Genomic DNA, 17,739 nt, shown 5'->3' with positions numbered 1-17,739 from the left:
TCACTGCAGAAAATGTTTCAAATTCTTGTACACCACAAACAAAACAAAGAGCATAACAAATAGAACCACCCGTGCACTATTTTTCATTGAGTGATATTAACAAGCAGGTCTGAGGACTAAATGTATGATTTTAATAGACTATTAATCCATATTAGATTCAACAACCATGGTATTTAATGTATTAGGCATCCTAAGGCATTTCGCAGAAGCATGGTGAAGCAAGATTTGACACCAGTTTAAGTTTATTTATTAGTGTCATAAGTAGGCTTACACTAACACTGCAATGAAATTACTGTGAAAGTCCCCTAGTTGCCACACTCTGGCCCCTGTTCATGTACACTGAGGGAGAGTTTAGCATAGCCAATGCACCTAGCCAGCACATTGTTTGGACTGTGGGAGGAAAAGTACACAGACATGGGGAGAACATGCAATCTCCACACAGACAGTGACCCAAGCCAGGAATTGAACCCAGGTCCCTGGCACTGTGAGGCAGCAGTGCTAACCACTGTACCACCATGCCACTCCTGTCACCTGTGCCACCAAGTCATTAAAGGTAAGTTATGACATATAGTTGAAAGCCTTTTCAAAGAGGTACAGTTTAAAGAGAATCTTAAAGAAGGAAAGAGAAATGGACAAGTGGAGAGGTTGAGCAGTTGAAAGCATGAGATCATAATTGGATGAGTACAGATATGTTGGAGGGTTGCAGGGCTGAGAAATAATGGAGAAGGGGAAGGGCAAGGCCATGGAGAGGTCTGGAAACAAGGATGAGAAATTTAAAATTGAGGCATTACTTAGCCCAATCCAAATTAGGTCAGCAAGCACAGGGCTGATGGAGAAATGGGGCTTTCTATGAGTAAAGTCATGAGCAGCAGAATTTTGGATGACCTGAAGTTTACAGAGGATAGAATATGGGAGTCATAAGAACATAAGAACATAAGAAATAGGAGCAGGAGTAGGCCATCTGGCCCCTCGAGCCTGCCCCGCCATTCAATAAGATCATGGCTGATCTGTCGTGGCTCAGTTCCACATTCCCGCCCTCTCCCCATAACCCTTAATCCCCTTGCCTATCAAAAACCCATCAACCCGCTTCTTAAAAATATTTAGCAAGGTAGCCTCCACCACTTCAACAGGCAGAGAATTCCAGAGATTTACCACCCTTTGAGTGAAGAAGTTCTTCCTCAACTCCGTTCTAAACCGCCCCCCCCCTTTATCTTGAGGCTGTGCCCCCTAGTCCTACTGTCCTTTCTGAGCGGGAAGAGTCTCTCCACCTCTATCCTATCCATCCCATTCATCATCTTATATGTCTCAATGAGATCTCCCCTCATTCTTCTAAACTCTAACGAGTACAAGCCGAGTTTATTCAGCCTCTCCTCATAGCTCAACCCCCTCAACTCTGGCATCAGCCTAGTAAACCTCCTCTGCACTCCCTCCAAGGCCAAAATATCCTTGCGTAAGTGCGGCGACCAAAACTGCACACAGTACTCCAGCTGCGGCCTCACCAATGCCCTATACAGCCACAGCAAGACCTCCCTACTTTTATATTCAATCCCCCTCGCTATGAAGGCCATCATCCCATTCGCCTTCCTGACCACCTGCTGCACCTGCAAGCTGGGTTTTTGTGACTCATGCACAAGGACCCCGAGGTCCCTCTGCACCGTCGCCTGCTGCAGTTTTTCTCCACGTAAGTAATAATCCTTCCTACCATTATTCCTACCAAAGTGGACCACCTCGCACTTGCCAACATTAAGTTCCATTTGCCAGTTCCTGGCCCATTTGCCCAGCCTATCTAGATCCTTCTGCAGACTCTCCACACCCTCCACACAATTTGCCGTTTCACCAATCTTGGTGTCATCAGCAAATTTCGACACCATACACTCAGTTCCCTCCTCCAGATCATCTATATAAATGGTAAATAGCTGAGGCCCCAGCACCGACCCCTGAGTCCAGCCAGGAGTGTGTTGAAATAGTCAAGCCTATAGTTAAAAAAGGGTGAGGATTTCAGCAACAGATGAGCTGAGGCAAGGATACTGTCAGGCAACATGGAGGTGGAAACAGGTAGTCTCAGTCATGGCATAAATAAGTGGTCAGAATCTCAATTCGGCATCAAACATTACACCAAGGATGTCAACAGTTGAGTTCAGTCTTGGATAGTTTTCATGGAGAGGGATGGAGTCAGTAGCTGGAAAATGGAACTTGTAGCCTAGACCAAAGATAATGGCTGGAATTTTACCGCTTAGGTTCCCAGAACGGAATTCTTCATTGGCCTCAGGTGGCATTTCACGAGACTCACCCAAGCGAGGCCGTAAAATCCCACACAGTGGCTCCAATCTTTCCAATATTTAATCTGTTATATTTATTCATGTTAGATTATGTCAGGCCCTTTTTAGCCTTGTTGCATTAAGAATGTGTACACTATACTGGTTAAACATCATACATATAGGGTGGGATTTTACAGCCTCACTCGAGTGAGACCAGAAATTCCTGCCTGAGGTTAATGGACGTTTCCATTGTCCGCCCCTTATTCACTCTGATTCTGTGGTGGGTGAGGTAGTAGAATTTCGGTAATAATGTCATCTCTGCTCCAGAATATATTTGCGGGATCTCCTCAGGGTAGTGCCCTAGGCCCAACCATCTTCAGCTGCTTCATCAATGACCTTCCTTCCATCATAATGTCAGACAGAGGTGGGATGCTGACTGCTGGCTATGAAATGTTCAGCACCATTCGTGACTCCTCAGATACTGAAGCAGTCCATATCCAAATGCAGGAAGACCTGGACAATATCTGGGCTTGGGCTGACAAGTGGCTAGTCAAATTCACACCACACAAGTGTCAAGCAATGACCGTTCCTAACAAATGAGAATCTAACCATTGCCTTTGACATTCAATGACGTTACCATCGCTAAATCCCCCACTTCAGCGTCCTTGGGGTTACCATTGACCAGAAATTCAACTGGACTAGCCATATAAATACTGTGGCTACAAGATTAGGTCAGTGGCTAGGAATCTTGGCAAATAACTTGCTTTCTGACTCCCCAAAACCCTGTTCCCAATCTACAAGTCACAAATTAGAAGTGGAATGGAATATCCTCTACTTGCCTGATGGGCAACCTAACAACACTCAAGAAGCTTGATACCATGTAAACAAAAACCACTTGATTGTATCTCCATCCACAAACATTCACTCCCTCTACCACCAGTGCATAGTGGCAGCAGTGTGTGCCATCTACAAGATGCAGTGTAGAAAGGCACCTTAGGTAGCACTTCCCAAATCCATGACCACTGCCGTTTGAAGGTCAAGGCAGCAGATAAATGGGAACATAACCACCTGGAAGTTTCCCTTCAAATTACTCATCTTCCTGCCGTGGAAATATATTGCTGTTCCTTCATCAACACTGGGTCTAAATCTTGGAACCCCACCCAAACAGCATTGTGGGTGTACACACATCATATGGATTGTGGTGTCCAGGAAGGCAGCTCATCACTACCTTCTCAAGGGCAGTTAGGGATGGGCAATAAATACTGGCCTTGACAGCGAAACCCACATCCTATAAATATATATATAAATAATACCCAGTTATAATATTACGGTACTTTACCAGAGTTTTATTTTAATTAAAATGTGAGCTTTCAGGAAGTAGAAAACATAACTGGTCCTATATGGAATGAAAGCTGTGGAACTTGCAGTGGAATCTATCACTGGTAAGCTCATGTGACCTCTTCAATAGAAGGGCAAGTTAAGATTAGCATTGTGGAGCTGATTGCTTGTGCCACTTCAGTGGAAACTTAATTGGGTTTGCAAGGCAAGTAAATGTCAACATGTTGTTAATGTTTGAGAAGCAATTGGGCCTTGTAGCAAACAGGACCTTTCAACAACCTTATTTTCTGCAATTGTTTGAGGGAAATGGTTCTTTTTTTTGTTTGTTTCTGAATGTTGCTAAGGTGATTCAAAAATGCTGAAAAGCTATTTGTTGTAGTGTTTCTTTTTTGCTGTTTTGTACAAGTAACACTAGTCTGCAAAACCTCCCAGACATAAGGGAAGCTTGAATGTGGTATTCTTATTCTGGCTTCAAAAGAGGCAGTTAAAGGGTAACAAAGGCAAGTTTTGTCATGGGAACAGCTTTAGACTTAAAATTGCCTACTTGGGCTGCTTAAGCTTTCAGACTGGCTTTTCTTTTTATATAAAGAAAATACCAAGGAGGTGCTGATCCCTGAATGTATCCACTTTGAGTAGGAACTTGTTTTCCGATGTTCATTATAAAATGGTAGCTTTATTGTTTTATATTACCATAAGCAACATTATTGCTCACAGTTACCATTCATTAATCCTCAAAAGCTTGATAAAAGGCAAAAGTTTAGGAAGCAAAAGCACCTTTTTACAAAAAGTCTCAACTGAAGCAACTGCACAATTAAACCACACAATTTCTCAGGAGACTAAGGAAATTTGGCATGATTTCTACAACTCTCACTACCTTCTTCAGATGCACCATAGAAAGTATTATTTCTGGTGGTATAGCTTGGTATTGGTCCTGCTCTATTTAAGACCGCAAGGAACTACAAAAGGTTGTGAATGAAGCCCAGTCCATCACTCAAATCTGCCTCCCATCCATTGACACTTCTACACTTCCTGCTGCCAGCATGATCAAGGACCCCACGGATCCTAGACATATTCTCTTCCACCTTCTTTCATTGGGAAAAAGATACAAAAGTCTGAGATCAAGTACCAAGTGACTCAAAATCAGGTTCATCCCTGCTGCCATCAGACTTTTGAATGGATCTACATCACATTAAGTTGATCTTTTTTTTACACCCTAGCCAAAACTACAACACTACATTCTCCACTCTCTTTTTTCCTTCTTTATGAACGGTATACGTTGTTTGTATAGTGCAGAAGAAACAATACTTTTCACTGTAATGAATATTTGTGACAATAGCAAATTGAATCAAAGTCACACAACTATGTTCTTTTCGAGAACAGTGTTTCATCCCTTCGACTGCTTAATCTCTTAAATGACAGAATTGCTCTTCAAATCACTCCTGTATTTTACCCTGGGCTACTGATGCTGTGCTGATCTTTTGTATTACTTGACAGATCTAAGGCTGCTCTCACTGTGGTAGTTGTTTGCACTGCTGGCATTGTTGTGTCTTTTCATTTTGGATAAGTAATGCTGGTATGTGGTTCCCGTTTAGTTTGCAGAACAAGTTACACAATGAAATTCTCAGTTGTTGATATAGTTTTCTGCTAACCTAACATTACTGATATCTGATAAACAGAGCAGCTGTTTATAAACACAGTGGCTGGCCTGAACAGACAAAGTTGAGTTGCTCAATCCACTTGCAGTTGCTGCTTCTCTCTTCAGCGTCAGATTACAATGCTGGACATGCTGACTGTGGAGACTCCAGCGAAGATTCATTTTAGATGCATTTAGATTCATTTTGGCACTTCCTAATGCAACAATACCAACTGATTCATTTTACAATTCTGAAATGTAAAACAAAGGGATCAATAATTTAACGATTTCCTTTATAGTACTTAATGGGAATTTACTTTAGTCAAAGTAAAATTTCAAGATGCAAAGGAATGGTAAACTCCAATATAATTAGAAGAACATTAGAATTAATGCAGTAATATTTAGCACAACAACTCTTGCAATATTGCAACTTAAGCATATTTCTTTAACGTGCTTAACTGATCTCATCTGAACCCAGCTGTAGTTACAAGTCAAGGCCATATGAATAACTTGTCAGAACTGTTTGGGTTTCAGCGCTTACACCGTACAGGAGAAAGAAAATTGTACAGTGATGCAGTCTCAAAAGCTTGTATCAAAGCAAATTCCCAGATATATTTTGGTCTAGTGTCTGTGTGAGATCTCGTGACCTGTAGCGCTGCTATGCTCTAGAAGAGGAGAAGAAATAATCACTAAGTCCCAGGCAAATCTTTTGCAGAAACTTTAGTATGAAAGGCAAACAATAATATCTTCCATTCAGTTTTCACATGCAGTCTTCGGGGTAGGCACTTGGCAGATGGCATTCCCAGTAAAGCAGGAGCTACTGTTACATCCCACCATTTCATGTAAGGGTAATTTTAAATGCACCCACCAGCTTCAGGCTTGAGGTTTCTACCCAAAACAGAAATTGCATGTCAGATGTCAAGAGAGTGGATGATTAGTGCTAAAGGTCCCTTCTCCTATATCCTTTGCCCCATACCTCAGCAACTGGAGTATTCAGTGATTAGATGGAGCAAAACCAGACCTCGCTATCATCTATCTGTTTGTGTGGGCTCAGGTCATAATATTGGCCCTCACATTTTCCATAGGTCAATATCAACTATGATGGAACTGACTAACAGATGCTCTGTTTATCAACAGCCATCCGATATTACAAATTCAGTGCTATCACTGGAAATTAATTTCTACCCCATACTCTGCTCTTATTTTTTTCTGAAATTAGATTAATTTGCAAATGTATATTTCAGTAAACCAACAAGATACATTAGGATGTATTTTGTTTGAGAACAGGTTACATAATATGTAATAATATAAAGATAAGCGATATACAAAATATTATTGACCATTATTTAATACTAAAATATATTTTGTAGTTATATAATCTTTTCAGGAAAAACATGCATGTCAAGCCAAATGAAATGACTAAAGATAAATTTAAGTTATTTAAAATATAACTTCAGTATAGTTTTACATTTTTGCAACATACTAATTCATCCTGTTAACTCCTCTCATGGACATAGCCTGGTAACAGATGAGTCTTTAGTAGATTAATCGCCAATTAAAGTATGAATGGACAATTGAGACAATCAACAGTTTGAACTCAGGATTAAGTTAAAAGAGACAGCTTGGGCATTGTGCCAGGACTGAGCTTTGCATTCCAAAATTTTGCAGTGATAAATTCACTGGAAATGAAACTGGTAGAAACAAATGGAACTTCTGAACAAGAGAGACAGTGTTGCTGTAATATAATTACTTCATGTGACCTGGAAGCTAGTTTGTTTCTCCACTCTTTCTTAGAAGTGATATTGTTCTCTTTGTAGCAGGTACATATTAAATCACAAATCACATGGGGCCCTACTTCAGTTTTGATATTGCCGCAGAGTCAGGAGGTTGTGGTTGTTACTCCTGGATTTAAATACACACTGTAACTTTCTGGCTCCCCAGCATTGTCAGTTTTGAGGTTTCCCAAGGATGCACTGGGGAATCCCTCTGGAAAGTTCCCAGGTAAGGGTTTACATGGTAGTTGTCCAGAAGCACCAACTTTCCTGGACAATTGTGCTATGCTTGGAACCACCCAACAAAGTGACTTCAGATGGTTCTGCCAGGTTTCGCTAATAGTTACTTTGAAAAAATTTGAAGAATTAAAACCACTTTAACTTCAACACAACTACTGAATGCCTAACGGAATCCATCACTCCACTTCCATTTCCTGCCCCAAGCAGCACTCCCGCTCTCCCATGATATTCTCCCCACCACGTATCCCAGACCCCCATGACTGGACCTGAATTAACATGGTTGGACTCCACCCCCTCCCACCTGACCAGACCAGCTGGAACACCCCCCTCCCCCCCCCCCGACCCAACTCACCTGACCTGGCTGGACACCCCCCACCTCCGATCAACCAAAACCATCAACCTGACCAACTGGACACTCCCAAACCTGACTGACTGGACCATCAACCCCCCACCCACCTGACCCAGGTCAACAGCTAGTGATGTAAAAAAGTGGCATGTCCTCCTTTGCTTCTTTTGAACTCTGTTGCTGGACCCTTGGTCCCAATGCATTGCCTGAATCTCACCTGATCTGTGTCTAGAAGGTTGGGCAATACCAGCACTTAAGAAATTTAGCATGGATAAATGAGTACAGAGTGACAATCCAATGCCGATTGTCACTCTGAGGAAGTTGTGGTCCATAATCACAGCTCATACTCCAATGCAATACTGGGGAGAGTATTAAAACATCATTGCTGTCTTACCCTTTGTTCTGGTAGATCTAAGAGACCCCATAGTACATCAGTTATGCTGCCAGCTTTAATAGGCCACATTTATCACTATTCTTTGTTTTTTGTCCATTAACCTTTCTTATATTCATGCTAATATATTACTCCCAACTCCATCCTGTGGGTTAAACATGCGTGAGTTATTTACTCAAATGCCTTTTAAAAATCCAAGTATATTACATCTATTGGTTCCCTTTATCTACCTTACGACTTATATATTCAAAGAACACTAATATATTTGTCTAGCACCGAGATAAGGAAAGGCAGTTAAGATAAGCATGAAGGAAATGCACAAGGGAGATTTCTTGAATTTTTGTATGGGATACTGGATGGTTTGTCTGATAAAGTTGATTTAGAGCATTTATTTTGTGGTGGCTTTTATTTCAGCTTCAAATCAAGAGGTTTTTTTTGATAGTACATAGCAGAGGGGTGGGAATGTTTGTGACTGTTATTGAATAGGGAATTCAGGTTTTTGTTTACTGCTATCAAAGTCAGATAACCTGATCATAAACACTTGGTCAGAAAGGGATATGTGGTTTACCATTTCTTCCCCCCTCCCTGTCTTCCTGCTGCTGCAGTTTGTCTTGTTCCTCATGCATCTCATTCTCAGCTATTCATTATTTACCTGGTGGTATGAGCTGTGCCCTCATGATAGTGAAATTGTGCAGAATGAGCAGACCATGGCAAACTGGTTCCACCATTGTGTTGCAAAGTTCCTCAAGAGTGATCCAGACAGTGGAAGCATGAGTACCCCAATGATTTGCCCAATAATATCTTATGTGACCACATGTTTCTAAACCTGTTCGTGTTGCCCATGTGGGTGTGGCTTGTGTACCAGAGTCAGGAGCAGATGATCAGCAGACCACCCTGGTCACCCAATAGTAGCTCAAATGTTGATGGTATATCTGACTGATACAGAATAATGGCATCATGATAGCTGCCAGGATACTAATCTTCATATTTGTTAGGGACCAGATCAGAAACTCCAAGGGATATTATACAGTTAGCCTAGACCCTAGCTTTTCCTTTTGATCCTGGCATTGGGGTGAGCATAAGGTATTCTGCTCCAGGTATGATTCAATTGACCCACTGGGAAGTTTTTATTAAAACAAACTTTATTTTTACAAACACAGTTAGAATATAACAAAAATAATTGGCATAACTTTTACCAATTATAATATATAAACATGACAAAATATAATTCTTAACTAGCAATCTTTATCGTTCCAATGCAAGCAAATTTCCCATAGACATAAATCCCCTTTTCAGAACCAGTTAGCACCAAAAGAAAACTAATATGCTCATGTGGATGCTAGATTTCTAGTCTTTTAACACCTCTGGAGAGAGATCCAGACTGACATCTTGGGCAGGATTTTCCACAGTGCTGACCCCAAAGCCAGAAAATCCTGTCCTGAGGTCAATGGACTTTGCCATGGTCCATGTCCCACCCATTACAATTCCCGTGGCAGGTGGGATGGTAAAATTCTAATGCTTGTCTTTGAATTCTCGTGCTGCAACCTCCAGTGAAAGATCCACTCCCAAACAGCAGAATCTCAGAGAAAGAGAAATAATTCCAGGCAGATTCCAATCTCTAAATCTAGAGAGAGGCAGAGAAAGTGACTTTTCTCTAAAGTTCCCAAACAACAGACTGCCCTTGATTTCTCTGTGTAAGCCTAGCTCCACTCAGTCACCTAATATTACTGTGAATCAACCTAATCAAATTCTACTCTGGAAAACCCCAAGGGAAGTGGTTAAAATCAGCATAACAGGATTAGCCAGATTAAAACAAACATTCTTGCAATTAGAAGCAATTATGCAGCTTCAGTAACAGTAGATGCCAATTATAGACCCAGCAGCACCAATAACAAAATACACTGCTAAAACACATCCTGCACAATAAGCAGGACTAAAATACATTTCTTAAAGGCATAGTATCATCAAATGATAAATCAGGCACACCAGATGCACATTGTTGCTGCAATACATCTCTGAATTGCAAGCAGCACCTGCAAAGTAATGTGTGAAGTCAATAGCACCCTGCAGTATGGGGGAGCCCACTGTCCTGGCAACACTAAGTGCATAATCTGCCTGCTTCTCTCTGGAAAGAAAAAAAACAATGTTCCCCTCTCTTTGTGTGCAGTTCATCAGTCACCTTCCTTATGTAACAGTGGACAACAAACTGCAAGATGTTGGAGATAACCCCTGCTCCAGCCTGGCTGGAACTTGGCACAAAGAAATTCATGGCCATGCTCACCTTCCCAGCTACTTGCAGAACACACCCCACCCCCCTTTGCTCCAAGGATGCATGCCTCCTTGCAATAGGGGGCACGTTTCAATGAGCACATTATTGGTAATAAAGAGGTCCCAGACGTATTTTTCCCAGCTGTGATTGATGTATCAGAGCAGCATGGGTGGGTATGGCCAGCCTCTGAAAGCTCTTCTCTTCCCTCTGTGTTTTCTATTTATTCTTTCACTCATGCTGCAGGTACACAGGTTAGAAATGAAAGCAGTCATGATGGAAACAAGTGAACTGAACAGAGCTTCAAACTAAACACCAAGGTCCTCACTGTTTGCTGGTCCACCCCCTTGCACCTTAGCTGACACATCATTAAACATTTCTAGGAACTCAGCAGCTACCAGTAGGAATCAGCTAGTAATTAACCTATAAGTGGTTGAGGATTCCCTTAGAAAGCACTGTTGCTCTGCCCTTCCTGCTGCTGAATTCATATTTAGCTGTGAAAGGTTGAAAGAGGGTTTTAGTTGAAGCATTTCTGTTCAAAGTAGTACTAAATCATTCTTAGATGCTGACAGATGTCTGGTCTGCATTGTTCATAGCTCCTTGGCACTTACTGACCTACACAAAATGATATCAAGCATAGTTGCTCAAGAATGTATACTCACAGTGTGGATGTGACTTTAAACCCTTTAAACCCATATTTTTAATTTTACCACTGAGAACTCTGTACTGGCTAGCTGGAGGTAGTGATTTACCCGTAGGACTCTTGTGATATGTAGTACTTTTGCCAAAGTTGTTACATCAGCCATTCTCCACAGCATGTTCCATTTCTTTATGCTTTCATTTTGCAAGTCAGTTAGTGTTTGTGAAGAATGGAAATTATGTTATCTGCACGCACAAATAAAAGCCTATAATTTTCTAACTGATTTAGGCACTGTTGAAAACCTCTCCTTGACACTGCAGTGTCCCTGAGATTGTGTTCCCAAACGCTTATCAGCCGGAAGTTAAGATCTTCCTAGCTTCCACTCGGTAATATTATTTTCCAATTCCAGCAACTTATCCTCATCTACTCATCTAGACTATCTGTATTGTGTGATTTTTATCTTATCTGATGACTGCAAATTATAGGTTGTATTGCAGAATTGGCAATTTCTGTTGATATGCCCGAAGTAGGTAGCTCTGATATTTATTTTGTCTTTATCTCTTTAGCCCTTCACTAAAAATCTTCACTAGTATAAGCAGCCAGTGAAACAAAGAAATGTAAGTTATAGGAGCAGGAGTAGACCAACTGGCCTCTCAAACCTACTTTACCACTCAGTGTAATCATAGCTGATCTTTGGTCTCAGCTCCACTTCCACGCTGACTCCCTGTATCCCTTGATTCCCCGAGAGACCAAAAATCTGTCCACCTGAGCCTTAAGTATGCTCCACAATGAAGAATTCACAACCCTCTGGGACACAGAATTCCAAAGATTCACGACCCTTTAAATAAATTTCTCCTCATCTCAGTCCTAAAATTTTTTAGAATCTGGGGAATTTTGGAAAATCCTAACCAGTACATTTACAATCTCTGTGGCTACCTATTTCAAAATCCTAGGATATAGGCCATCAATATCCTGGGGATTTGTTGAATTTCAGCCCCTTAAATTTCTCCAGCACTTCTTCTGTGCTGATGTTAATTACCTGAAGATCCTCGCTCTTATCAATCCCTAGGTTACTCTTTATTTCTGGTATGCAAATGTGTTCCTTGCTGTGAATAAATATTTGCTCAATATCTCAGTTATTTCCTTATTTGGCATGACAATTTCTCCTGTCTGTCTCTCTGAAGGACCACTGTTTACTTCATTTATTCTTCTCCTTATATATTTGCATATGCTGTTACAATCTGTCTTTACATTCCTGACTAATTTATTTGCATATTCTATTTTTTGCCTTTTCATCTACTTGTTGGTGGCCCTTTGTTGATTCTAAAGAAAACTCCCAATGCTCAGGCTTACTACAATCCTTCTGCAACATGATACATCTCTTTTAATCTAATACCACCTTTTGTTTCTGTGATGAGCCATGGATGGATCTTTCTTGCAGAGTGTTGTCTTTTGATGGAATCTGTCTTTATTGGGAATATGAAGCAGGTCAAGCAACATCTGCAGAGAGAGAAAATACAGAGTTAACATTTCAGGTTTCCATTATAAATATGAGCATTGCTAGCATTTTCTGTTTTTATTTCAGATTTCCAGTATCCACAGTATTTTCCTTTTGTTCCTTTGTTGAATATTTTGATTGTTTATTTTAACATTTCCCATTGTTTATCTATTGCCATAATCCTTAATCCATTCAGCTGATCAAGCACAACCAGCTTTCTCTTCATCCCAATGAAATTCGCTTCCTTTCGGTTTAAGATTCTTGCTTTGCACTGTAGTGTGTTGCACTAGGGAATACTAGGGAATAACATGCTTTCTAACTTAATATCATTGCCAGGACTTGCATCCTCATCCTACTTGGCAAGTTTTAATGAGCTGATCCTAGGAATTCCAGTGGGATCAGTATTGGACTCAATGGGATCCCACCTTGATTGTGATGGATTGGGATCATTAGAATCTTAAGGCCTCACATTTTGTATTTGTGGTATTGTACTGAAACTAGCAGAGTAGTAATTTTGCATGTCTTCTTGTCACTCGTTTTTATAGACGATGGATATGCAATGGATGTACGAGATCAATGGTTTGGATCCCCAGTACACTCCTCCTAACATTCAGCACGGTAAAATCACCCACACTGACTTCCAGCAAGTCATTCCAGTACGACAACGTAACTTCATCCGAGAAAATCTCAAGGTGATAACAACTGCAGTGTCCTCTCCTCTAAAAGGTGCTCCCCTGGTTTCTAGAAGTAAAACAAGTAGAACAAAGTAAATATGAAATAAGTTGCATTTCCTTGCACATCATCTTCTGAAGAATGTAGATTGTTTTATCTGTGCAAATAAAAGCCTATCATTCATAATTGATTTATATGAAGAAATTGATACATTTTTATGAATACAGTGATCTTGTGTGTGCTGATTTATTTTATCTAGTCCATTGTATTTTTCCAATAAATCTTTTCAATATAACCATCACCAATTCAAGCTATTTTGCTTTGAAAAATATCTGTAACCACTCACATTCTTATATAAAATGTGACTGAGAAATATCTGAGCATTCTGTCTAACCTGTGTCATTTTCTGATAATGTATCCATTAGCTGATCAGCAAAACCAATACATTTTGGTGACATTTCTTATAATAGATGCCCATCTTCTGATTCAAATATCAAAAGGTACAATTATTTGTCAACCTGTTAGTGGTGCAATTTATTCCGTTAGTGGTGCGATTTATTCCATTGTATGACAAAATAACAGTTTGGTATATTTTTCTCCATTCTCTAATGTTACCAAAAATGTTAAATGAACATTGGGTGGCACAGTGGTTAGCACTGCGCCAGAGACTTGGGTTTAATTCTGGCCTTGGGTCTGTATGGAGTTTGCACATTCTCCCCGTGTCTGTGTGGGTTTCCTCTGAGTATTCCGGTTTCCTCCCACAGTCCAAAGATGTGCGGGTTAGATTGATTGGCCATGGTAAATTGGGGTGTTAGGGGATTAGCAGGGTAAATATGTGGGGTTATGGAATAAGGCCTAGGTGGGATTGTGGTCGGTGCAGACTCGATAGGCTGCATGGCTTCCTTTTGCATTGTAGGGATTGTATGATTCTATGATAAAGAAGTGCGAAGCATGCTTAGAGCTCTACCATTCTATGGTTCTATCACTAAATCCTACATAAAGTATACATAAGAATTCTGAATACAGTTGTATTTTTATTTTATATTCCATATTGCACAAGCTGATATATTTACTATATAATATGCAATTGTTATTTATGCAAGGGAAAACCTCTTACATAGATTTGTATAAAAAATACAGCACAGAAATAGACCATTCAGTACCTCTTACTCTTACCAGTATAACCCTGATCTCTCATATGCTTATCCAACTTCCCTTTGAATACATCGATGCAATTCCCCTCAATCATCTGGCCAGATTATCACATTCTCACCACTCTCTGGATAAAGACCTTTCTTCTGAATTCCCCACTTGATTTCTTGGTTACTATCTTATATTAGTACTCACTTGATTTACTTTATTCCCACCAGTGAAAAGAATCTGAGTGGAATTTTCTGTTTTTAATTAACTGTGGTGGTGGGGGTTTTCGCAGGGTATATACCACTGCTCAGCATGGTGGGAAATTGTTCCTGATTCTATGCCTGGAAGCTTATTAATTATACACAGGTAAGTATCTCTTTGTATCTCCTGGCTCAGCCTGAGTGCTGATTTGTCTGCCTCGCCATCCAAACACACACATCTCCCTTTCTCAGACCTATTGCTCTTCAAGATTCACTGAGATGTCTTCAAGCCTCAAGAAGAAAGCAGGACCCCTCTTCAGACAAGCCTCCAGGCCTTAATCAGAGGGGCATGGACAAATATATGAATCAACTTTCATAGCAATGGAATTCTCCTCATCTACTTTAAATTCAGAATTATTTTTAATTTTAAATCTTTTTATGCAAGCAGTGATTTTTTTGTTGAGTAAAACACACTTTGGCTGTTTAAACTTTGTTAGTTGTATCAAAATTCAGCTAAAAAGGTTTTTATTCAGTTCATAAATTTCTTTAATCTCTTTTTCCTTCTCTTTTTCCCATTGAATTCAAGATTTATCTAGTTCTATTGTGGCCAGAGCCACCACCTTTCCGGGTGGCATTTGGGTGGGAGTGAGCAGACTCTCTTTAGGATAGGGGAAAGGATGGTTTCTTTTCTCAATCCCAGGAAGGTTCCAGAAAGCATACCAGTCTCACTTTTCCGTCATGGGACCAATCATCCCATTCCAGAATCTGTGTAAATCCCCTGCCATTCATATATATGATAGCACTTTCATTTCTTCTTTGTCATCATTTCAGTTATCCTTGCTGGGCTCCAGTTTCCCACTACTCTGTCTCCCCTCTGCCTTTCATCATTCCCTCTCCTCCACCTTGCAAAGCCTTCCTACCTGTCTGATTCCTGTATGCTCCCTTCCCCCCATCCCATTGCATTGTCTTCCTTCCCCTCCCCCAACTGTTCCCTCTACCACCCCCTCCACCCCACAATATCACTCTGATCATAATGCTGATTTCTGAATAATCAGCTCTGTATAGTACCGCTGCACATTGCTATCCTGGACAACAGTGACATAGTAAGAAGTCTCACAACACCAGAATAAAGTCCAACCAATTTATTTGATAGTAAACTCACAAGCTTTCGGGGGTTGCCCCTTCATCAGGTGAATGGAGAGTTCTGGCCTCAGACAGAGCATATAACTCACACACTGTTATAACACATATAACACCACTCTTTTTCAGACTAAAGTGATTTCCTGCTGACGTGAAGCAAAATTTGAAGATGGCATTTGAATCCAGTGGGTGGCTCTTTTAATGAACATTCATGAGATGATAATTAATGCAAATTGCATACATGCCATAAGGCAGTGAGATACCCAACCTGCCATTAACCCACCATTGAGAGAATTGCAAACTATTTTTACACGGTTGGGTTTCTGACTTTTTGCCTCCTGTTAGATTCTCCACTTCCACCTGCCACAGGTATAATAGGAAAATTCCATTCTCTGTTTCTGCTCTAACAAAAACTTCCATAATTTAAAGATCTCCAGAAGGCACTTCTTCAATATTCTCTTGACAAGAGGAAAGTCTCTTTATCATCTCCTGATGAGTATGATTTTGTAATTCCATTATTATCCTTATCGATCCTGTTTGCACCTTCTCTTGCGCCTTTCTAACATTTTTAAAATAAAGCAGCCAGAACTGCACTTGAAGTGTGGTCTAACCAAGGTCATAATTTCTCAACATTTCAATTCTTTTCCTACAGAGTTAAACCCCTGTACTTGATTTTCTTTTGTTATGGCCTTGTTGACTTTTGTCGCAATTTTGAGCGATGTTTTATTTTGTACTTCTAGATCTCTGACCCTGTGCATCATTTAGATTCTTATTTTCCAAGTAATATGCGACCTTATTTTTCTTACCAAAATGTAATACCCCTCACATTATAATTTGCCGATCCTGAAGGTGTTTTAATATCTTGTTGTCATAATTGCAGTCATCAATGTTGGCAATCCTTCCCCATTTAGTACCATCTGCAAATTTAGAAGCTTTTGTTTTTGATTCCAAAATTATTCTAAATTGTTAATATAAATTGTGAACAGTATCCCCAGCATTAATCTTGGTGGTGCCCAACTTCCCACCTTCTACCACTCTGAATAACTACCCTTTATCCCTATTCTTTGCTTTCTGTCATTCAGCTTTTAATCTATACTAGTGGTTAAGTCCTCTGGAAAACAGAACATAGAAAAAAAGAGATGTGTTCAAAATAGCTTGGATCTGCGAATGGGGGAGAAACACCACTCACTGAGAAGTGAATATGTGTAAATAATGGATTTAGTATGGAACTAGTAACCTAGCAATTTTGATTTAGTTGGGATACTATCACAAATCCTGTTATTTCTGGCCTAATGTCTTTTATTCCAAAAAGTGTTTGAAAAACCAGGCAGAATATTCTCTCAGAAACAAAATCAGCGTAGAGCTGGACACCAGCCTGTGTCATAGCCACAGTGCACTACAAGGGCAATCAATTGTCTAACGGTGGAACTTCCACCCCTCACTGGTGATGGTGTCCATCCCTCAGGAGCTGGTGACTAATTGGATTGGTTGGTAGCTCTCTCATTCTGCTCAGTGCCAGGAGGGCATTAGTGGTCACTGCTGGAACTGCAAGCAGGCTCAAGATGAAGATTCAAGGATCCCTGAGCAAGGTTATTCCAGGGTCTTTGGCTGACAAGGTTTGGGCTGTTTAGGGAAGAGCTGTGAGGTGGGAAGAAATGGAAGAACTATCTTAGGGGGACTGTCCCGATGCACAAAGGGCATTGCCCTGAAGATAGGACCATCCTTTCTCCTTTCCTAAAGAGAGTCTGCTCACTCCTACCCAAATGCCACATGAAAAGGTGGTGGCTCTGGCCACAACAGAACTAGATAAATCTTGAATTCAACGGGAGGGAGAGAAGGAAAAAGAGATTAAAGAAATTCATGAACTGAATAAAAACCTTTTTAGCTGAATTTTGATATAATTAACAAAGTTTAAGCAGCCAAAGTGTGTTTTACTCAACAAAAAAAATCACTGCTTGTGTAAAAAGATTTAAAATTAAAAATAATTTTGAATTTAAAGCTGATGAGGAGAATTCCTCATCTGAAAGTTGATTCATATCTTTGGCTGGTTAAAACTTTTTTCCAAGACGTGGGCATTAGAAAAGCTTTCAGGCATGAAAGAAAATGGAGATCAGGCAAACAAAAAGTCTCTACAGATTTCCATCTCTCAATTTAACCTCTCAATGAATGTAGAGGAGACTCCCTAGTTGCTGTGAGCTTTAAAAG

The 17,739-nt window shown here is 40.3% G+C and overlaps 1 protein-coding gene across 1 annotated transcript in view; it reads left to right on the top strand.

Annotated features, from left to right (window-relative positions):
- The window catches only part of LOC145353303 (cilia- and flagella-associated protein 47-like), a 495,401-nt gene extending 481,864 nt beyond the window's left edge, over positions 1 to 13,537 (top strand). Inside the window, exon 66 of the mRNA XM_080203935.1 lies at positions 12,928 to 13,537. Within this exon, the coding sequence (XP_080060061.1) occupies positions 12,928 to 13,152 (225 nt within the window). The 3' untranslated portion in view covers positions 13,153 to 13,537. The remainder of the gene's footprint in view (positions 1 to 12,927) is intronic.
- The last annotated feature ends 4,202 nt before the right edge of the window (positions 13,538 to 17,739 follow it).

Source organism: Carcharhinus amblyrhynchos, chromosome 15, assembly GCF_965287045.1.
Source record: "Carcharhinus amblyrhynchos chromosome 15, sCarAmb.v2.hapA, whole genome shotgun sequence".
Classification (NCBI taxonomy): Eukaryota; Metazoa; Chordata; class Chondrichthyes; order Carcharhiniformes; family Carcharhinidae; genus Carcharhinus; species Carcharhinus amblyrhynchos.
Note: the sequence above shows the minus strand (reverse complement) of the source record. Positions and strands in the feature narration are given on the sequence as shown.